The sequence below is a fragment of the Sphaerodactylus townsendi genome, linkage group LG01 (assembly GCF_021028975.2).
Source record: "Sphaerodactylus townsendi isolate TG3544 linkage group LG01, MPM_Stown_v2.3, whole genome shotgun sequence".
NCBI classification, from domain to species: domain Eukaryota; kingdom Metazoa; phylum Chordata; class Lepidosauria; order Squamata; family Sphaerodactylidae; genus Sphaerodactylus; species Sphaerodactylus townsendi.
The window spans coordinates 89,336,111-89,360,131 of NC_059425.1; the positions used below are offsets into that span (position 1 = coordinate 89,336,111).

The following is a 24,021-nucleotide window of genomic DNA, read 5'->3' on the forward strand; positions in this document are numbered from 1 at the left end:
ACTCAGGAAACAGCAAAGAACGTGAGAAAAGATTTTCTCTCAGCAGCACCTTATTTCATCCAGTTAGAAACACTGGTATATTGATGATTTGTGTGTGGCAGTTAGGAAGGCAACACTCCTAGCACTTTCTTCAGTACAGGGAGAAGGTGTGCGTTTGTTTGTTTTAACAAACCCTCCTCCCATCATGGCCACCCCCCCCCCCCCCACAACTGCTTTTACCTTGTGGTGGGAAAAAAAGATATGCATTTTATAAACATTATGTTTTTTCGTTACCAGGCTCGTACAGGGGGTGGTGAGTTTTCAATTGGTGAAAGTATGTGTGTGTTTGGGGTGGGGGTGGGGGTGGGGGTGGGGGTGGGGAACAAGAGTAAAGAAAGAGAGGCTGATTACGCACAAGGTGCCTGCTGGATGATGGAAGGTGAATGTCCATTGGGGCAAGATTTCTTATACTTTCCATTCTCTCCATGGCAAGCAAGACCACTTCTAGTATGACTTTTATTTGTTTCACTGCCAGAGTGAGGCAGATTTGCCTGTGACCACAGCTTTGCCCCAGATGTCTTCCCTCCTCCCATGGCTAGAGTACCTAGCATCCCCTTTCCCAAGATGTGTGTGTTGTCTGTGATGATCAGACATGAGTTGATCACTCTGTTTGTTTGATTAGGCACAAACAACTTGAAGGCCTGCCTGAGCAGATTTGCAAGTGTAAACATGCTGCTGATCCAAACTGACTGGTAGCCATAATGTTGCTAAGGACTAAGACTGAATGGTATGTTTAAACCACAGCATTTATTTTTGACTGTTTTATATGATTTGTGACTGGTTTAACTGTGTATGCAGACAGTTGCCTCCTAAACAGAGCAGAGGAAGAACCATGAGTGAATAGAACTCCATCTGTCCATATGAGTGTATGCATACATAAAAAGGTGATTCTGCTATATGGTACTGTTAGGAAGGAATACACTAAAGCAACCTGCCAAACAGCCACAAATGGCTTGACAAACAGTTTGTTGAAAAATTGACTACTGTTAACGACTGTCTGGCAGGACATACGTCCAGTCAGTTTGTGTTGGAACATCTCGATAGGCAAGCTGTCTTGAAAATATTCTTGCAAAAAATAAGTACCAGTATGCATTTTTAAAAAATAAATAGAAATTCTTATTAAAAGTCTAGATAAATTTCAATGTCTATTACATCTGAGGCTATAATTCAGGGAGGAGATAATTAAGGGAGGGTACAATTAAGGGAAGGGATAAGTGTCCTGGTAATGGCAAATCACCCTATTAGCATGCTCTGCTTAGTAAATATCATGATGTAATGTCACCCTGTGGCAGTGGTGTATGGCCCTAGGGACAGGGGGTACCCTCTGTTCCTGGACACCACTAATCTGGTCATGTGGGAGGTGCAAAATCGGTCCCCCGAATGACCAGGAAGATGGCAAGGCAGCAGGAAGTCCTGCTGCCTCATCGTTTTCGGGTGCCCTTGGACCCACCCATGTTGTCATTGGCATGGATGAGGCCAAGGAAATCCAAGGAAACCACCCCACAAGCCTTGCCCCCCCCCCTCGGCTCCTGATTCCCAGATGGCAGCCGGCAGTCCCTTCTGCCCTCCGCTCTGGAGACAGCAGAGACAACTGAGGCTCCGTCCTAATTTCCTTTGCTTTTATAAGCATGGGGTCATGCCCCTGAGGGGTGAAGCCCTGCATCATGAGTATAAAAGCAAAGGAGACAGAGCCTCAGCTGCTTCTGCTCTCTTCAGAGGGGAGGGCAGAAGGTACTGCTGGCTCCCAGCTGACAGCAGGGAGCCGGGAGGGGGGCAGAGTTAGGGCAGGGCTCAGAGGGCCCACTCCCATGCCCTGCCCCCTGAGTGTAGTGGGGGGTGTCCAGAGTACAGCTGTCTTAGGTGCCATTTTCCCACCATATGCCTCTGCCCTGTGGGTCAGTAATGATCCAGTGCTTGCACAGCCCTTTGGGGGTGAGGCGGCCTATAAATCAAATAAATAAGCAAACAAACAAACAAATAAATAAAAATAACCTTTTAAAGAGTTTCCTAAATTACAACAGATCAATAACAGCTCTTTCTATCATCAAATTTGTGGTGGTGGTGAAGCAGACATGAGAGACTGTACAGGTTTGGTCCCAGAGTCCCAGGCAATGCCCTCAGACCCAGATCCTGAGCCTCCAGTAGTCCCTGCAGGAACAGGTCCAGAGGCTCAGACAGAGCCACAGCCAGTTTCAAGTCCTGAAACTCCCCAGCCTCCTTATACCAAGCCAGGTACAGGAGATACATTGACTACTCTCTTTCTCCTGAGCCCTGTGAGCAATGATGGAAGAAGCTGCATACCAGTTTACAGGAGAGGAGATGCAGCAGCACATTAGCAGCTCTGGGGTTGAGCTGGTCTCAATGAGGTGTTCTCTGGAGCCAGACTAAGGCAACTCAGCTGTATGGGATTTACACTGGTGGGTGGAGTATTTAGTATATAAGAGGCTGGAAACCAAGCTCTGGTGTGGCAGCTATGTTGTGTTTTGATTCTAAAGTCACTGATCTTGTTTCTGAAGCTTAATCCATGTGGTGACCTCAGTTTGTACTTCTGAGTCGGTTTTGCTACACCCCTTTATATTAAGTGCTTTGATATCCTAGTGAGCATTAAACTGCTGGATTGATTGTGGACTGCTTTCGACCTTGATAGATGAATGTCTATCTTCAGCAGGTGGTAGAATTGGAACCAAAGGATGCCACTCTATGCTCCTACACAGCATGGGGGGAGATGTGGATAAAAATATCCCCTTTTTCTTCTTCATAGAGTGTTTAAGCACAACTTGAAATTGACCCCATCCAGCCTGACATCAGCTAATCTACAATACACCTTGCATAAACTGAGGTATTAAGATCCATCAATACCGAATTGTAGAAGTTCACAGTGTTTCACATACATTTATAGCAATAATAGTTGCAAAAGCCTGTAACATAGACTGGTGTATTGACCCCTTTGCTGTAGATGCAGGCTGGAAGTGGGAGGCTGACCACAAGAGAAAGGCTGGTTGTTTTCAAAAGGCCACCATGTGAGTTGATGGCTGATTAACTGGATTCATTTGTGTTTCAAAATGCCACACTACCGAGAATGCTACCGGCCCCCTCCCTTTCTTCCTGCCCCCACCCTTTCGCCCCGACGGGGCTGCGGCCCCAACGGCACAGCCAGCCACAGCCCTGCAGGTGCCTGGACGCTCGTGGTGGCACTGTGGCAATGCCTTAGCCCCTGTGCCACCCAGGAGCATGCTTGCTGCCTCTTTTCCTCTTCTCCCTGCAGAGCTCCGCTGGCACAGTTTTCCTGCACAATGACTGGCGGCAGCTAGCTCCAGGGCTGAAAGAGCCCCTCACGTAAGCACCCAGGCCAGGAGGGTTCCCAGCAAAGTCTGGGCAAAAGTCTGCAGGGCAGTGGAGCCCAGCAGGGCACACACAAGTGTCGGCGGCTCAAGGCAAGCCCTTGCAGCATGTTGTCAACCAGGTGCTGCTGCAGTCCTGCTTTGCCTTCTGCGTTGGGCAAAAAAAAGTGAGCTGGAGAACCAACCTGAGGGCTCCTGGAGGCTGGTGGGGGTGGCGTCTTGGCCCCCTGTGCTACCCAGGAGCACGCTTGCCACCCAAGCCGGGGCCCCTGCACGTCCTGCTGGCACCCTTGGCACCGCTCCCTGACAATGGTGAAGGTTTGGGGCTGGAGTCTGAGGTGCAGGCTGGCCTTCACCCCTGGACACCCAGCAAGCCCCTTCTTCCATCCCCAAAACTCCAGCCAGGCCATCTGTAGGCCCGGCAACATGTCTCCCACACCCACCCCAATCATCTAAATTCCATCCTCCCCCACCCATACCCACAGCTTCCAAACCTCCCCCACCCTAATACTCACCTGCCAACCCTTCCCATCCCATCCCATCACACCCCAAACCTTATCCTTCTTTCTTCCCCCTTTCTTCCCCCACCCCAAGCTTCACCTTGCCACCCTGCCCCACCAGAACCCCCACCTCAAGCCTCTCTGTTCCACCCTCTCCCAATCTGCTGCTCCAAGCCTTCCTTTTCAACCCTCCTGCCATCCTTAGTCACTCCTCCCCACCCTCCCCCTATCCTCACCTTCCAACTTAACCCAAGCCACACCTCTCTGACCCCCAAGCCACAGACCTAGAACTAGGTAAGTGTCGTGCCACGAGAAAGGGGTGTAGGATCCGCTACAGCCCCACTAAAGCCCATTTGGGGGTGTTTGTGGAAAACTCAGATTTTGCCCCAGACTCCATTTTCCCTAGATATGCCTCTGAGGGGTTACAAGCAGGGGTACTGGGAGGGGAAGGTGGGGGTGGCAGGGGCATACCACCCATGGGGTACCATGACATATGAAGAGTGAGGTCAAGGGTACCACGATGTTGAAAAGGTTGGGAAACATTGACAGATAAATGTGTACAGAGTGAGGTCATTTTCATTCTTCTTGTGGGTGTAAAATATGAAATGACTGCATACGGTTTGCATGCTGGCAGATTTCTCCCTACATTCTGAAAAGAAGGAAGCCCAGTGTGCTTCTCTGTTATCATTTTTAGTGTTGTGATTGCTAAATCAGTGCTGAATTTGACAACATTGTGATGAAGCTGGCAAGGAAAATGCAATTTTCACCATTTTATGGCAAGCAGGATTACATTGGGCTGCTTTAATAGAGGTTGAGGGAGGGAAAACAATGAGACTTGTTGTCCTTGCATGCTGCTTGTACCCAAGCAATAATTATAGTACTGTGGTAAAGAGCTAGCCACACTGATGGCTGAATAACAGGCTGTAACAGCTACAAGGTGGTCTAAAAATCTCAGTGACTCATTCATCATTCTGTAGTTCTTTTTTATAATGTCAAATGTGTTGCTGTACGTTGGGTAAGCACAACACATTTAGATCTCATTTCTGAGCATTGTAGGGGTCATGATCTTGACTTTATGATTAACTCTTATCAAGGAAAAATACATTATTTTACAGAAGATAATAATTTAAAATACATTGAATAAATGCATAGCTTAAAACTAAATTTAAAACAGTACAATATAGATGCTGCTAAAAAGGAAGTCATGTGTGAGCCCTGATAGTACTCCTGGCCTAATTACAGCTACAAATTAAGATTCTGGGAGCAACACACAGCAGGCTAACTGGGTGTAGGCCCAAAAACCAGATTATCAAATAGTGTATAATAGTGTATAGTGGGGGTGGGGGTGGGGGTGGGGGTGGGGGGTGGGAGGAGAGCAACAAAGTACAGGCCAGCTGATGTGTTTACTGTATATTGTTGCTACTCTCAACAATATGCCAGGAGTAACAGCTCCATCTTACAGGCCCAACAAAACTGTACTAGATCATTTAAAGCTTGGGCCTCTCTAGGCAGAGCATTCTACCAAGTGTGGGCCAGGTCTGAGAAATTCTTAAGGGAGCAGGGAGGAAGGGCATTCTTTATACCAACCTCATAGTCCTGCAGGGCAGGACCATTGGAAGAGACTGGCTGGACATTGCAGGCCTTTTGCACAGGCCAGAGAAGGTGGCGCATAGTGTAGGCCCTGGTAGGATTTAAAAAGCAGGCCCTCCCAGACCTCCTGCCTGTTTGCTGTGGCACCTCCCAAGCTTTCACACTCCCATCCCTATGTTGCATGATCGTTTAGTTATTTATGCTTGTATTTGTTGCATTGTTTTATTGTTTGTAGCAGCTGGGCAGATTCATCATTGGGACAGATCCTTTTGTGGGAGGTGGCGTCTGAGAACATGCCTCCCAAAAGATTGGGGGCTCCTATAAAGGACCAGTTGGCCTACACCTCCAAATAATAAGGGGCGAAAACACAGAGACCAGCACCCAGTAGGATCCCTGGACTTGCTACTCCTTGCTTCTTTTCATTTGGAGCTCATAGGTTCAACAGCCAGGATCTGTTCCTATGCTGTGCCTTAGCTACCTGTAGCCTGAACTCCTGTAGCCTGAACAGCTGTGACCAGTTATGTTTCCAACAAAGCATCTGAGTGGTGTTTTTTATAAGTCAACAGCTCCTCAGCAATACCCTCCTTGGCATGGCAATCCCTTTTACATAGCTGCAGTGATTCCTGATAAAATAGTGGTGGTGGACATCGAGAGGACTCTCTCTCTCCACCCCACTGTCTACCTCCTACCCCCTAGCCTCCTTTTTGGTGCTTTAAACACTGTTCTCAGATACCTGCAGGTGTGATTCCCCACTGTGGAGTCAACCTAGGTTCGACACGGTTCCTTTAACTGGTACTGACCTAGGGTCGACTGTCGTCACTCCTCACAGCAACTGACAGTTAAACTGGAACTGAGCTCAGAGGGCTGGATCATCTTTGGTACCTCTTTCGTTCCTCGTTTCTGATTGGGTCTTGTTGTATGGCGGGAAACTTGAGCGTGCATCCTTTTTAAAAGTTTTTATACGTCGCAGCTACATAGAATTGGCGCCAAAACGTCTCATCATCGTAGCTTCGAAAATGGCAGTTAAAATTTTTTAAAGGCATGCTTTTTCCACTGTGACTCTGCGCATGCCCAAAACACAGCTCTTGATTGGCTGAATGGGAGAATCGCCACGGATGATTCCCCACTGTCTAGCTTCCAACTGAGTTCAACCTAGGTTTGGGGAAAAAGCTGTACCTCAGAACTGGAATCAGAAATTCCAGTTCTGAGGGGGGCAGAACTGAAATGAACCCAGGTCGAACTGGGTGTTGCTGGGACAAACCTAGGTCGAACCTAGGTTGACTCTGCCTGTGGGGAATCACCAAGCATTCTAGGGACTTCAGGCTTGTATCAAATTGGAGGCAAATTGGAGGCAAATTATGAGGTACCAAGGTCTCAGGCCTGGGGAATACAAACGTTGCCAGCATTGCTTGTCTTTAGAGTTGCCAGGTTTGGGTGGGACCTAAATATCTTCTGGAATAAAAATTGTTCTCCAGACTACAGAGATCAGTTCCCCTAGAAGGTAGATTCTATGGTATTATACCCCAGTGAGGTTGCTCACCTCCACAAACCATGCACTCTCCAGGCTCCAATCCCAAATCTCCAGGAAATTCCCAGGATTTGTCAACCCTTCCCAACATTGTAACTCAGATTATTAAATTTTGGAGGGAGACGAGTGTTAAATTTAATAGAAAAATCACTGCAGATCTGTGACTGTTAAAGTTGTGGTTCCTAATGAACCCAAATAACCTTTTGTCTTCTTTCCTGGGTTAATGGGCAAACTAAATGTGAATTTTTGCATTACAAAGTCAAAGTTGCTCAAAAATTATCCCATCCAAGTTCTGCTTTACTTTGAAGTTTTGATGAATATACTAAGTTATAGGCTAGTATTTTACAGAGCTACAAACTGATAGCACTAATGTAACTCATATAAAGGAATGGAGTGAGTTAGGAAGGGGTGGAGCCTCTAGTCGTTGAAGGGTGCAGGATATGTGGGAAGCAAAAGAGAGAAACAGGGCTGATCCACTGGTGACATGAAATTTAATTGTATGCACTTAACACCTTGTTTAAAGTAACTATGATGTATGTACGGAAACTAGTAAGGGAGGAAGACTTTTGTTCTAAATTGTACATTTTACAATTTATTGTTTTGGGGCTGTGTTTATCATTTGAATTCTCTTGGGACCCTCCTCTTTGCAGCTGGTGCACAAAGTGTTCAACTGGAGACTTCCTGGGCCACTAAAAAGAGGAAAGAAATAGACTTTAGGTTTGGAAAACTGTGAAGGAGCAAAAAGTTAATCGTTACACTTTAAATGATCATAGATCTTTTGTGTTACTAAGTTCTGTGCTTCTACTTCTGTTAAGTGAAAAGTACAAAGAAAAATGTTTTATTTTCTTTGAATTACTGCTAGATTCATTCCAAGTTCTGACTCACAGAACCCACAAACTGAGGTTCCACTAACAAAGATGATATACTCTTAGAAATTTTCAAGGGAATAGCTACATGCACATATCAGTTTTCATCTCTTGTGCTGTGCATTGGGGAAGATTGGTTCATTGCACAATCTTATGTTTTTCTATTTAAATGTTGAACTAACAACATAATTCCACACATTACTATAACTTTAGTGTCAGACATTTTCCTGGATTAAGGCATGTACAAAAAAGAAAATAGGTATACATATAATCAAATAACCAGTTATTTTTAAAAAGAAAACAACCTGGGATTTTGATTGAAAAGAAACGTTAATCGACAAAATTTTATTCAAAGCAAACAATAAACTTATTAGTAAAATATATAAGGTGTTGCTTCAGTTGAAAACACATAATGAACAAGTCAAACAAACTACGATAACGTGGGCTGAGGACTTAGGCAGAACCATTGCACTAGATGATTGGACGCGATATTGGCAAAACATATACTCAATTACGCCGTGCACAACAATTCATGAAAATAACATTAAATTATTCTACTGATGGTACCTCACTCCGGTTAAATTATCCAAAATGTATAAAGACTATGCTCCGGAATGTTGGAAATGTGGGGTAAAAATGGGTACGTTCACTCACGTGTGGTGGACGTGTAAAAAAGTTTAAAAATTCTGGAAAAAAATCCACACAGATACAAAAAGTATTAAACATTAAGTTTCATATTAAGATGGACCTTTTAAGCCCTGTTATTGCAGGTATCTCCTTCTCAGCAAACAATCAAAGACTGTTTTTCTACCTATCCGCGGCAGCAAGAATGCTCCTAGCAGCAAAGTGGAGAACATCAGAAGTCCCAGCAATAGAAGACTGGGTTCATAAAGTTCAGGAGTTTAGTACAGTAGACCTGATTTCATATTATGTTAATATTGGAAACAAAGATTGTAATATAATAAAACCTCAGGAAGCAAAATGGGAGAACTGGAAATTATACATTAATAACAGATATGAGATGAAGAAATTGAGTAGTTGAGGCACTCTTTTATAATGTAAACTTTTCTTTTTGTATATATAAGTAAGATTAGATAGAATAATGTGAGTCTATTTTGAAATTGCTTGCCTATACATTATAATATCTAGCAAAAAGAGTATATGAGGGTGGGGGGAAGTCACTCACTTTATACGGGGTTGCTTGTTCTTATTCTATATCTTGATTATGAGAGATCTCATAATCATAATTTCTAGTAAATTTTCTATTTCTTATTTTCTAAATACTATTAACTATCTATTATATATTTTCTTTTTCTTTAATATTACTAGGATTAAAGTGTTAAGTAGATAAGGATCAGATAATTTTGATTAATAGTACATGTATTAAATCCTCTGAAATATTTCAATATAAAACTGTACAAATAATAGTGCATGTGAAATATGGATTAATGTAGTTAACCAATGTATATCTATTATCTATATCCTAGGAAATATTTACTTCAAGTTATATCTGTATCTTATATTTTTTTTAAAAAAAATGAATAAATAAAATATTGAAAAAAAAGGAAAGAAAATAGGTAGAAAGTAGAAAACAGGAAACCTGATGAAGTCAACCAGAATAGCCAAGAAACCTAGGCCGTTTCCGCACGGGCATTTAATGGCGGCCTGGAGACAGCAAAAACGCCATCTCCAGGCCGCCATTCGCACAGGGGGCACAGCTGCATTGCAGCCGCGCCGCCCGACCGCCGCCCGACCGCCGCGAAGCCGGCGTTTCCCCAGAGCGCTCGGAAGCACTCTTGTTGGGGAAACGCCGCCTCGAAGCCGCTGCCGAGCGAACGGCAGCAGCTTCAAGACGCCTCCCCCACCCGGCACTTACCTTGTCCCCGGGCCTCCGGCACGTCGCCGAGGCCTGAGGACACGCCCCCCTGCCCTGCGCCGCTGGAGCAGGCGCGCAGGGCCAGGGGGGCGTGTCCCCAGGTCTTGGCGATGTGCCGGAGGCCCGAGGACATGCCGGGTTGGCCGGGCGCCAGCGCTCCGCGGTGCCGGCTGCCTGGCTCTTTCCTGGACCGTCCATGCGGACGGTCCCAGCGTCGTCGGGTCGGCGTTGGAAACGCTGACCCGGCCATTTCCGCATTCGTGCCTACACACCTACACACACACACACACACACATGGTGTCAAGCGGGAGTCTGGCATCGGGGAAGCCTGTTTGCAACTGGGAGTGGGAGTGAAGAGTCTGGATGGGAAGTTACTTTCTTTTCTGCTTAGCTGAAGCAAGTAGAGGTGCCCAGGCCAGATGGTCCTTTGGACACATACCCAACAATTCATGATGTTAACAGATCTGGGAAGACTTTCCATTCCAGGAAGACTTTGGCTGCCTCTGATATAGCCTGCCTGACCCATTGCCAGGCAAGTCAGATAATTGTTAGGATCAGCAATATATCACTGAAAATCCTGGTGATTGCAATGATGATTTTCATGTATGAAACAATTTAAAAAGTGGCAACCCACTGACAGAGTTATCACCTCTCCCTTCAAACAATCTTTAAAAAAAAAGAGAGGTCTGGAGATGCCACTTATAAGTCATCAAGTGAACTACAGAGTGATCTTATTTGAACCTGCCATTATAATTTGCTTCACATTTATATTTTCCAAGTGAAGGCCTCATTTTACTATTTTATTGTATTAGGTCTGATGATTTCTTGCTTAATACTTTTATTTATGTACAAGATTTTCTATTTATGTACAAAATTTTCTATTTATGTACAAGATTTTCTAGAAGATTTTCTGTTTAAAAATCTTTTACAAACCTGAGTGGAAAGAGTATGTCAATAAATATTTTCTACTCATTCAACAATTTAACATTGATGTTTACTGTTAGTAACCTGTGAATAGGCTGTGAAGACTATGACACTAATTGCTAATCTTTTTCTTTTGAGAAACTACTTTTAAATGCATAATACTGGCCTCATGATACATTACTGTTAAACTTTCTTCTGGGTTTATTATAGATAACATTATTTTATAAAAGTGGGGAGGGAGTTGTATAAAGATTGTTGTATTGTTTCAGTTTATCACCTCAGTAATGGCATATAAAAATACTGACCAATTAATAATTTCGTTCAAATCGCCATGCTATGCTAAATATGTTACCCTTTAAGGTGCCACAAGATCTTCGTTATTTTAAACTTTGTGATAGCTAAAAGTATTGAATGTCTATATTGACAGATTAATCCAAACTGACATTGTCACAGCAAAGATAATCTATTTCTTTGTGAATCATGAAAGGATATTAAGCTTTATTTTCAAAGAACAACTGCCAGGCAGATGAAAGGCCAATGCAAAGGCAGGCTGAGTGACAAAGTGGTAGCATTTCCTGTGCCATTGGAATAAGAGCTTCCAGGCTGTGATACAAATCTTGGAGATGCCAATGGCCTTATATAATCAGAAAGATGACAGGTGAACACTGAACCTTGTGTTTGATGAGCAGTCTTCTCTTTTTCTGTTTTAGCAGGTGGAGCACCATTCATTATCTGTATATTGTCATACAAAACACCAAGTTATCATTGCAAGCATATCTGTAATACAACATTCACATGCACACACACACACACACACACGCACAGAAGCAATTGAAAGTATTCCAGAAAAGTTGTTGGGGAGGCCAAAATGAATTCATGTTATTCATGCAATGGAAACCGATCCTGAGAAGCAGTAATGTACTCCCAGGGTCTGAAACATGGCTCATGTAGGATTCGAGCACGTAATTCCAGAAACTACATCTTCAATGCTAATGGATTGCAGTGATCTAAAAACTGTGTTGTTCCTTAGAGATATGAATAGCCAGGGTACTGTCTGCATAGCTTGCATGCCCAAAGAGATTTTCTCAATCTAAAAACTAATTTTAATATCATAACATCCTGAAATTTTCAGTTTTAGCAGGTGGTAAAAGCCCTCAGACAGCCATTCTCAAGCCGTAAGATACATCTCATTGTACTAAAATAGTGATATAAATCAGAACTCATCCTCTTCCAATTTCTCTTCGTCTCTCTCTCACACATATATTTAAAAGCCCCCCACTGGGGTTTCTGTAAGCTGGCTGTAACTTGGTAGAACTTTACACACACATATACTAGTTTATAAGTTGCACAGGCACTGCTGAGCAAAACTGCACCTTTCTAAGTCCACTGACTTCAATGAACTTGAAGGGGGGTCACTGTCCCTTTCTGTAAAAATTCCTGAAAATGTTTCTAAAACATTTTCAAACCTTCCCTTTACCATGATGTATATCTGCACTCACCCCCTCAAAATGATTCTTGGCTGTCATTTTGTGATTTTTTTTTAGTTTATCATGGAATTGATGCTTCAAGGCTTCACAGCAGGATGCAGCAATTCTTTGCACCTTCTACACTCCATCCTTCGGAGATTAGCCCCCCAAAATGGAAGAAACTCTACTAAAATGCTCCAAAAATAGGTCTCTTGTGGGGGGTGGGAGAATGGAGAATGAGCTGAGAAAATGGCACTGAGGAGAAAATCCAGGGACTGCATAGAAGCGCGGGAAACATCTTAAAGAGAGTGCACAGCCAAATGAAGTGGTTTTGAAAATGTTTCAACTATAGAATAATTTTTAAAAGGCATTCATTTAAAACATTTGGAGGCCGCAAATGAAATATTTTGAGAACCAAAGGAGGTAAAAACAATACAGAACTCCATGGAGGAATTGTTTTATTTCCTGCCTCAAAATATTTTAAAAGATTTGTGTGGAAAAGGTCTCTGTTTAGTGTTGCTGTGCAAAATATTTAACACAGCCCATTGCTTACTTTGGGGCTCTTCAGTGCACAGTGAACTTGTAGTTGGGTCTCCTTGCATTTTTCTGTTTACACACAGCAGCCCACAGTCTGAAGAACAGTTTGTCTGCTGAACTCCACAGGCCTCTGCTTCTCTCAGTTCTTTTAACTCTGCCCATCAACTTAGCCTTCAAGGGAAAGACCTCACCACACAGGTAGTCTCAATACTAGAGCTGATATTCCCTTCCCTTCCCCTCCTCTCTCGCTCTTCCTGCCACTGCTGTCACAAGAGAAGAAAGGGAGTTGTTTTAAAATAGAATCTTATTTGAAATAAAGTTTTAAAAAGCCCTCCTGATCATTGGGGAGGGTGGAAGCAAAGCACGAGAGGTGGAGTGGAGCCAAAAAGAGACCCTGCTTATACTGTTCCTTGCAAATGTCAACTCTCTGTTGTTATTATTATATCAATATATTGACATATCAATATGAGCATTTAGAGAAGCAGGAAGGAACTGGCAATGTCATGAGCCAGCCCTTGGGTACCTACCAGGACACAGAGGACTCTGAGGCAGAACTTGAGGACACAGTGCAGCCAGAGGAGGCTGCTCCAGAGGAAGACCTGGCAGCAGAGACAACTCCCAGCCCTTCCCTGCTTGATGATGTGCAGGTGGAGGAGCCTGCAGATCCTTCTCGGGCAGTGATGGCAAACCTTTGGCACTCCAGATGTTATGGACTACAATTCCCATCAGCCTCTGGGAGGGGCTGATGGGAATTGTAGTCCATAACATCTGGGCTGCCAAAGGTTCGCCACCATGGTTCTAGGGAACCCAGTGAAGCAAATTAACTGGAAGTGGTGTCGCTTGCCGAATGGAAAGTGAAAATGGGGCTCCAGGAAATAAGTCTGTACAAGAAATCTTTTGAGAAACTAAAGGAGCTAAAGGAGTCATCCAAGAACTAGCAACACCCGAAAAGAACCCTGACTACAATGCAAAATTGGAACAACTCATTGAGCTGATTGTAGCTTCCCAAAAAGACAATGCAATATACCATCAGGAAAATAAAGACAGGATGGCCAGACTGGAGACTGAACTAACTGACATCAAAAGAGAACTTGGTCATTTCAAAAAAATTGACGAGACATTAAAGTTAATGAAAGAAGGTTTGAAAGAACACGACACAAGAATAATTGACATAGAAGACAATATGGAGAATCTGAGAGACTACTCTAATAAACAAGAAGACGCGATAGCTACAATGGAGTATAATAGAAACGAGACAATATTGAGAATTAGAGGAGTCACAGAGGTGGAAGGAGAAGTATTAATGGAAAGATTGATGCCAACGTTACAGGAGATTTGGGACATGGAAGAAAAAGAGGTAAAGAGAGAAATAGACCGTTTGTACAGGGTGAACTCAAGGGTGGCCAGAGATAAAAAACTGCCAAGGGACATCATCTTAAGTTGCGTCCGGAAATGTTTAAGAGATGAAGTACTGCGCTTCCATTCAAGACAACCGTTGCAGATAGATGGGAAGAGACTGATTATTTTAAAAGAAGTACCTCTATCAATTCAACGAAGAAGAAAGGATTATAAACTACTGACGGACATGTTAAGATCTAACAACATTACATTTAGGTGGATAATCCCAGAAGGAATATCCTTCATGTTAGAAGGAAAAAGACATAATATTCTAACCGTTGCAAGAGCCCAAGAAATTGCACAAAAGTTGAGAAGAAGCCTACAAGAGGAGGACAAGTAAGCAAAAAGGGGGGAAAGGGAGTAAAGGGAGGGGAATGTCGAAATATAAAATCCTATCTTGTAATATTAACAGACTCAACAATCCAAGGAAACGGAAAAACATCTTTTCTCAGCTCACTAAAGAAAGTGCTACGGTGTTATGTCTCCAGGAGACGCATATAAAAAGGGGGGAGGAGAGGTATATCAATAATACGAAATTGGGTGTTCTCTTTCATGCAGGATATAAAAAGAAAAAAAGGGGTGTAGCATTGTATGTGAAAGAACAGTTGAACCCTAAGGAGACAATAATTGACAGAGAAAGGAGGTACATTGGAGTAGAGGTGGAAATAAGCAATAGAAAGACTATGATAATTGGAATTTATGCACCAAATGAGAACAAAGCAGTATTTTTTGAACACCTAAAAAATAGATTGGCTGAATGGCAAAATGAGGATTGGATAATCCTAGGAGACTTTAATGGAGTGATAAATCCAGAAATAGATAAGTTAGATTGTAAAAAAATAAATAAAGGTAAGCTGAGAAAAGATGGTAAATTACCTAGGACTTTTTTCGAACTGACTGATGACTTGAAGGTAAATGATGTATGGAGGCTAAAAAAGGGGAAGGAAAAGGATTTTACCTTCTATTCAAACAGACATGATTGCCTGAGTAGAATTGATATGATTTGGGCTTCTGACAGAATATGTACGGGAATTTGCAAAATAGATACAAAATCAAGGGTACTGTCAGACCATAACCCAATATTTATAGAAATGGAAACAGGTACAATCTACGGACACTGGAAAATTAAAGATTGGGTATTAAACAACAAACAAACAACTGAAGAAATAAGGAAAAATTTAATACACTATTGGGAAATTAATAAGGGCTCTGTAACGGAAGAAAGGACGTTATGGGATGCCCACAAAGCAGTGATTAGGGGATGCTTAATAAAGGCAGAAATCAGTTTAAGAAGGGCAAAAAAGAAGAAGCAACAAGACATTGAAAGTGAGATTAAAACTCTAGAAAATACTTTACAAAAAAAGAAAGGTAGTAAGAAGATAATTAAGAAAATAAAATTATTAAAAGACCAAATTGAAGCCCTACAGACAGATCAGCTGACCAGAAACTTGACTTACAGTAAACAGAGATACTATGCATGGGACAATAAGATAGGGAAAATACTAGCTAACAAATTACAAAAACAACACTGCCAAAATATAATTAATAAAGTTACAGTAAATAAAAAAACAATAACAGATAAGACCCAAATCATACAAGCCTTTCTAAAATTCTACAGTCAACTATATAAGGATGGAGAGAAGGGCCTAAACAAAATTGTTAGGTATTTAGAGACTCACAAATTTAGGAAGATCAAAGAGAGAGAAATTGAAGAACTTAACAAACCAGTAACAGTAGGGGAAGTTGATAAAGTGATTCAAAACCTAAAAAATAAAACACCAGGCCTGGACGGTCTGAGTGTAAACTATTATAAAGTATTCAAAAAGGAATTAATTGAACAACTAACGACACTAATAAATGGAATATTTAAAAATGAACAAATACCAAAAACATGGGAGGAGGCAGCAATAACATTAATTCCAAAAACGAAAGCAGAAGAACCAGAAATAAAAGATTTCCGCCCTATTTCGTTACTCAACACGGACTACAAAATTTTTGCCTCATTACTAGCACAAAGAATGAAAACAATCCTAAAAAGCTATATCGGAGAGGAACAACGAGGATTCCTCCCTGGCAGACATATTAACCAAAACATCAGAGCTATTATAGACATAATAGAGTATATAAACGATAAACCTGAAATACCTTTAGCGGCAATCTTCCTCGATGCGGAAAAGGCCTTCAATAGAGTTAACTGGAACTTCATGACAGCAACCCTACAAAAAATGGGGATAGAAGGTGGCTTTAAGACAGCAATAACCAAAATATATCAAGACCAATTCGCAAAAATTAAGATTAACAATGAATATACACAGCAATTTAGGATACATAGAGGAACCCGTCAAGGTTGCCCCCTGTCACCATTACTCTTTATTATAGTCACAGAAGTTCTGCTAGACAAATTTAGAGAAGACGAAAGAATTAATGGGATAAAAATAAAGGGAAATAACTATAAGATAATGGCATACGCAGATGACATTGTGATTTTTATAGACGATCCGCAAACTAAAATAGACATCATGCAGGAAATTATTAGTGACTATGGTAAGGTGGCAGGTCTAAAAGTAAACTACAATAAAATGAAAATGTTCCTGTGGAACGTAACCCAAAAAGAAAAAAAGAAGATAGAAGCAAAAGCCAATATAAATTTAGAGGAAAAAATAAAATACCTGGGTATTACCTTAGAAGACAAGAATAGGAATCTGGTAGCGAATAACTATGATAAATTAACGAAAGAAATCCAAGAAGACCTTAAGAGATGGACCGGGAAAAATCTTTCACTATTGGGAAGAATAAATACAGTAAAAATGTCGGTATTACCAATATATATATATATTTATTCCAGGCAATCCCAATGATGACAACAATGAAATATTTCAAGGAGTGGAAATCAATGTTAACTAAATTCATCTGGGAGGGAAAAAGACCAAGGGTGAGATATAAACATCTGATACAGGGGAAAGAAGAGGGAGGATTAACCCTGCCAGATTTACAACTCTACCATGATGCAGGGGCTTTATCATGGCTAAAAGAATGGGTCACTTTAAGAGACAAAAAACTACTAACCCTAGAAGGATATAATTTACAAAGGGGCTGGCATGCTTACTTATGGCCAGTAACAGATAAAACCCAGCAAGTAGACAAGATTTTTAAAAATCACTATGTAAGAGCCAATCTATGGAAGATTTGGCAGAAATATAAGAAAACCTTTTATACGAAAGTTCCAAGATGGATCTCCAGAATGGAGGCACATCAAATTCATGATAGGAATATTGAGAATTGGCCAAGATATAGTGACATTCTTATGTGGAATCAGAATACCCCATTAATGAAGAATAGGGAATCAATCTGTTTTGAGGGGGAAAGCTGTCACTGGTACACATACTTGCAGCTAAAAAACAATTTCAAGTCAGATTGGAACACCTGGGGAATACAGAAAGAAATGAACGATTTGGACAAAATACTAAGTAATCCAGATGGGAAAAACATAAGTACAATATATAAAATTTTGAGGCACCAAAAAACAGAAGATGAGTTAGTGAAATGCAGTATGATTAAGTGGGCGGAGAATGAAGGTAAAATAATAACTTTAGAAAAGTGGGAAAAATTCTATACAGAGATTTACAAGTTCACTCCATGCGTAAATCTATGGGAAAACAGCCTTAAAATGTACTACAGAATGTACTATACCCCGACCACAATTTCCAAAATGAATAAACAATATTCTCCCAGGTGCTGGAAATGTAAAGAAAAACCTGGTACCTTCTTCCATCAATGGTGGACATGTAAGAAAATCAAAAAATTCTGGCAAGAGATAGAAAGTCAAATTAAAGAAACATTGGGGTATAGTATAAAAAAGAATGCAGCAACTTACCTTTTGGGACCAGTCTTCATAGAGGAAAAAATACCTGTAAAACAAAAACACTTAATATTTCATTTATTTTCAGCAGCCCGAATTATAGTAGCAAGGCAGTGGAGGACAGATACGATACCAACATTGGAGGAGTGGCGAATAAAAGTACAGAACTTGTACATAATGGACAGAGTATCCTTTCAGATCAGGGGAAGAGCGGCAGATGAATATAAACAAGTATGGCTACCATGGACGAATTATCAGTCTAAGAGAAACAATGTTGTACTACCTCCAGTAGAATATTAGTTATGTAGCATCTTTTCATTTACTCAGTTCATAGTAAGTAACGTACTTTGTTTTGAATAATTAATGTATTTCTAGGGTAACTAAAGAGATACCTCGTAGGAATAAAAAAAGTTCATAGAATTTACATTTGAGATAGAATGAGAAATAGAAACAAAGTATACAAGTTGTGTAAGCTATTATTAAGGATAAGATTGGAGAGGAAGTCTTATTTTTTTTAGGGAGGAGACAGAGCCTAAACTCTACATAACAATAAGTTGATTTAGGATTGTATTAAACTGATGTTATGTTCTATATTTTATTTTAATGGAAGACTAATTTCATTAATTTCATTCTTTTCTGGCTGTAAGAGTGAAGATAACTATCAACAAAATGTATTTTTTACTTTGTATTTTTATGGAACACCAATAAAGCATTTAAAAAAAAATAGAGCGTGTGCGGAGTTATTGGATCATGTACATTATTTTAAAGCTGACACCAATAATTAGATTTGAAGCACAAATCATTTGCCATATTTTGAACTTCTTTGTAATGCCTACAGACTCCTGTGACATAAACAGAGAATCTCAGAGGCTACATTCAGTTTATAGATGAATACATTCAAAAACCTGACTAATTTATCCAGGTGTTCTGGATGCCTGTCAATTTCTGGCACTGGTTTTACCTTAAACTGCTTTCTGCACAAAGACCAGGGGGATAAAATTCCTCACAATATGAAACAAGTTAGCAAAATATTTACTCTTATCCACTTGTCAGTCTCTTATTATTTCAAAGCTCATAGCTTTTTATTAAAAAATAAATAAAACTGAGCACTGAATAGACTCTTTGCACCTGCTGAGAAGGCCAGATGGCCATAACAAATTTGTCAGTGGAGTATCTTAACAGTTCATTCCAAGAGGATGACAGCCCAGTAATCCCTCTGAGGCTTTGACTGGGACAAAGAAGAGACTTGAAGGAGATGGTGTAAAAGTGAAGCTTTTATGCATTTCATACTGCAAAACAGTTACCATGTCCAGACAGCTTCTAATCACTAAATAAATTTCCAGATATGAATATAATCTATCCATATATTTTGGCATGTAGACAAGAGGGTTTTTGTTCAAGTTCATTTTGGTAGCAAGGATTTGTAAAGCTAGTTCCAGACTTTAGTTCATTCACTGTACTTTTTTCGTCAGAATATTTTTGTTCCACAGTAGAGAATGGATGCTTCATGTTCTAGTTCAACCACCTGAATTAAGCATTCCTCTTCACACAGGTCACAAAAAAACTGGCAAGGCTTTCCATAAGGCAACATGACATCTTCACTTCAGATTGCAGAAAGGTGTGTGTGTGTTGGTTGTGGTGGATTTTCCAGGCTGTTTGTGTGTTTTCTCACCCCCATTTCACTATGTCATTAAAAATGTGATCCCTTCCAGGAGAACAGAGGAATATTATTTTGATTTTTTTGTTCTTGTCACTGAACAAAACTGACACTGAATGGACTCATTATATAGTCTTGCAACCTGATCCCATCCAACTTGCTAGATTACAGATGTAAGACAATTCCAGGACTGGATTGGGATATTGAGACAGCCCTGGGACCAATTGAACCAAGTGACCCCAGAGTGAGTCAGTACTTCCTGTCACTGTAATGATGGCCCTGGTCTGAGCTGAGTGGTCACTACAATGTTGTCAGTCCCACTCCTGGACAATTCCCATTGTTTGAAATATTCAGTAATCAAACCTAAAGCTTTATTTTGCATAGTCACAAACTCTGAAGATATCCCCTTCTCAATTAACCTGCTTTTGACAGATCAGCATCTCTTCCAGCACTGACATGCATTTTTACACATCCAAACTTTGTGCCAGAACTTCTAGTGAAATGCTGTTGTGTGATGATGTTCATGGAATGGCAGATAGTGTCTTGCATACAATTCCAAATGGGCTGTTTGAATGAGCTCTCAAGTCTGTAATTCTGTATTGCTCATATTATGACCATGAAACAGAATCCACAACAGAATTATACAGATGCAAGTAAGTTTGAGTGTCAAAAGTAAATAGGCTTGATTCTCATATTCTTTCCTCACATTTTTGTCAGGTCATGGTTGCTCAAGAAAAATGCAATGAGGGAAATGTTGAGCAGACAGGGTGGAATGGTTAGATAAGTGAGTTTTGGAGCCACCACAACACCTTGGGGTGTAGTTGTAGCTGCCACTGCTTCTTTTCAACCAGACATTTTCTTATGAGGACCTTGCTCTGTGAATGAACATGTCAGGAATTAAAAGCCCATTAAAAAACTTTGTGGTGAGGATCAGCACATCATATGAAGCTGTGGGTCCACTGGCTGTGGCTATGGATATAATCTTGGCCCTTTCTGCACGGGCCTCTATGCTCCCTCACACTGGCAAGAATTCTGCCGGCGTGGGGGTGGAGGCCGTTCGCATGCAAGCGTGCGAGCGGCCCCAGCAGAGGCCGGTGCAGGAGAGGCTTCCACAGCAGCGCCACTTGTGCGAACGGCGGCCTGGGGATGGCGTTTTTGCCGTCCCCAGGCCGCCGTTTTTGGCCCGTGCGGAAAGGGCTTCAGTTATTTGTCCTGTGAGGAGTGCTGAATGGATTTTATGTGGAAGAACTTTTAAAAATGATCTACCATCTCATTGCCACCCGAGGGTGGGACTGGCACTGCTCAGAGTTCCTAACAAAATAACGACACAACACTCTTGTCTGTGGGTTAAAATTTTGGCCATAGCCAAACCGTTTTATTGACAAAGGACGAAAAAGAAGCGTGAGGCGCAGCATGGGATCTGATCTGAACACTGGGCAGCCCGGGAGCTGTCCACCAGTGAAAACTTTCCTCCAACCCGCCTGCTGGAGGAAACCGTTAACCTTGCGCAGCAATCGTGGAACCAACCCGTGAAGTGCCCTTTCTGGAGATCCGTATTGCGCAGCGCAGTGATAGTGGAAATTCAGGTTGGAAGCGACATGCCGTACTGTCTGAAGATCCATTTTACGCTAAGGGGTGCAAGCCTCGAAGTAGCCCCCGGCTGGGCGTCCTGACCCACGGCTTGCTCCACCCCAAACCTCTTAAGGAGGTTCCGCCAAAGAGGGTTAGCTCTGCAGCTCCCCTCACCATCAGATCAGGTCCCATGCGCAACCGCCAGCTTGGCTATGACAGCATACACATGCATTAACATTGACCAAAAGGGAGAGGTGGGTGGGAAACTCAGCGCCGCTCTGCTCCAGGGTGGGGCCAAGGGCCGGGTCAAAGCCTAATATAGGCTCCTGGCCGCCCCACCTGCTGACGCCCATAGTGGGTGTGGCCAACGCCTCCCTTCTGCGGGGAGGCATGGCAGGGCCTCTTTGCAGTGCCCATCCCGGGCAGCAATGGCAGGCCCTGTTGATTTCAGGGCCGCTCTTTTTCTGCATGGTGGACTAGGCCCAGTATTGGGTTTAATCCAGGGAGATTATGGCATTTAAAAAATTCATATTGAAAATAGTGGCCCCTCAAATGTTTAACTCTGCTTTGATTGGCTTGATTTTTCTTCCTATTTTGCTGATCCTTTTAGTGTTATTTGTTTATTTTAAATATTCCTATCTTGTCTTTATCTCCTTAGACTCAAGGTGGCCAACTAAGCAACTAGTTTCTAATGCATAAAAAGTATAGCTGTTTAGCTGTTAGGCAAACCAATCTTTTTTTAAAAAAATCAGAGGTGCTCATTTAGTCAAACTACTGCACTGAGAAGCTAATATTTTGTTACTGAATCAAGCTGAGCATTAAAGAAATATTGCCAGAAGTAGTTTCCCAGAAAGCATAAAAGTTAAATGTGTTTAAAAGTGGGTCATTGTGGAAAAAGAAAAAAAACATACCTACAAGTCTTCATTATAGGATCATTTATTGCAAGTTAAAAATAGAGGGGTTTACAGTAGTTCATTTATTCCATAATGTTATGAAAGATGCCTCCAAAGTTTTCCAAGACCACAATCCCTGCTGAATTAGTAAGTGCTCCATCAGATTTTCATAAACTCCAATATTGTTGGTTTTTAAAGGGTGCAAAACTCTGTCCCCTTCGTCTTAGTGCTCTTTATGTTTGCTGTTGTTCTGATTTGTTTCTTCTTATTGCTACTGCTTAAGTTTTTTTTCATTCCCTTGATCTCATTGAATTTGGGAGCACCTATTGGATTTAATTGTGTAACCAACCAAATTATGACTTGAGACCATGATATCCGAAAGATTGCTCCTGCCCAGGAAGATTGCTCCTGCTCCTGCTCATATGCTCCTGCCCAGGAATTAAGATTGCAGGGTGATGTCCTCCAGACTGTCCCACCGATTAAAGATGCTTGTTTGGTGGGTACAAAAGAGAGAGCCTTTTCTGTGGCAGCTCCAGTATTATGGAACAACCTCAAGGAGATCACTTGGTCCTTTCATTGTCGATCATCAGAAGGCTGTTGAAGACAGTTTTATTTAGGACTGCATTTTGATTGATTCAGCATTCATTTTGATTGATAGTCCTAATTCAAGTGCATAAACTGTGGCTTTTGTGGGTTTTATAATAGTTGTATTTACTGTGTTTTATAAAAGTTGCAATTATGAAAATTCAATGGCATTTTAGGTACAATGATTTTTTTTGCCTGACAGTTTTTTTGGAAATGAATTCAGGATAACACATTCAATATAGTTTCTTTAGATTTCATTAAAGACAGGAACTGGACAGGTAAATTAGTTTAGAATGAATGAGAACTAGCCTGCATTAACTAGGTTTGAATTCTAAAAATATTTGATAAAAGCAGCTTGGTAAATTTAAAACCTAAGAAGTTACAAAATCAGCTTCAAGTACCTCATACAATGTTATTAATTCCTCTTCCATTTGGGGTGTGGCTGTGTGGGTTGGGGTTTTATGTTAAATGTCTTTTAAAAACATTACTTGGTCCTTCAAATAGCCTTGTGTATTTTCATATTTCAATATATTTATTCAACTAATATATACTGTATAATGTACATATGTATAATGGGTATATAATATAACTGTATATTGTACAATGGACATACTAATGCCCTTTCCACACAAGTCACCTAGAATGTTTCCAGAGCATTTTAAATTCCCCCTCCCTTTACCATGATGTTTGCTGCCCTCATCTAGTCCAAACATTTCATGACCACCACAAGTTTTTTAAAATTTTATTTTGGGGGATTATTTGTAAAAACAGTGCTTCATTGATTCTTGTCTTCAGTTCTCTGTAGCTTCATTTAATCAATGCTTCATTAATTTGACCAATCAACAACAACAAAACCCCACAGAAATTATGAAAATAAAGAGGCAAGGCAAAAAGGAGTGAAGTCAGGGATGCAAAAAAATGGTGCCAAGGGTGAAGTTGGGCAACAGCATAGAGATGAGGAAAATAGCAGTAGGAAAGATAAAATGATATAAATATGATCACACAACAAGGGAAGGAGGAGGAGGAGTAGTTTGGATTTATATCCCCCCTTTCTCTTCTGCAGGAGACTCAAAGGGGCTTACAATCTCCTTGCCCTTCCCCCCTCACAACAAACACCCTGTGAGGTAGGTGGAGCTGAGAGAGCTCCGAGAAGCTGTGACTAGCCCAAGGTCACCCAGCTGGCGTGTGTGGGAGTGCACAGGCTAATCTGAATTCCCCAGATAAGCCTCTGTAACCTCAGCTTGTGGGTTCTGTGGGGCAGTACTTGGAAGGAGTTGCAAAGAACCAATTTTTAAACAACAAAATGGTTTACTTTTCATTACAATTAACACTTGTAAAACATCAACATTTAACGTTACAATTCAAGGTCCTGTTCAGGTTGCATTTCAAG

At 41.4% G+C, this 24,021-nt stretch overlaps 1 protein-coding gene and 1 long non-coding RNA gene across 2 annotated transcripts; one reads left to right on the forward strand and one right to left on the reverse strand.

The window, feature by feature from the left end:
* Positions 1-7,570: 7,570 nt before the first annotated feature.
* LOC125441540 lies at positions 7,571-11,397 on the reverse strand. The gene is made up of 2 exons (XR_007245870.1): positions 11,336-11,397; positions 7,571-7,687 (listed from the first exon to the last, which is right to left on the reverse strand). It is a non-coding gene; the product is annotated as an uncharacterized LOC125441540 (long non-coding RNA).
* Positions 11,398-13,580: 2,183 nt separating this feature from the next.
* Positions 13,581-18,199, forward strand: LOC125427530. Its single transcript, XM_048487068.1, has 2 exons — positions 13,581-14,401; positions 18,013-18,199. Exons 1-2 carry the CDS (start codon positions 13,716-13,718, stop codon positions 18,143-18,145), a joined length of 819 nt encoding a protein of 272 aa, XP_048343025.1. The 5' UTR covers positions 13,581-13,715; the 3' UTR covers positions 18,146-18,199.
* The last annotated feature ends 5,822 nt before the right edge of the window (positions 18,200-24,021 follow it).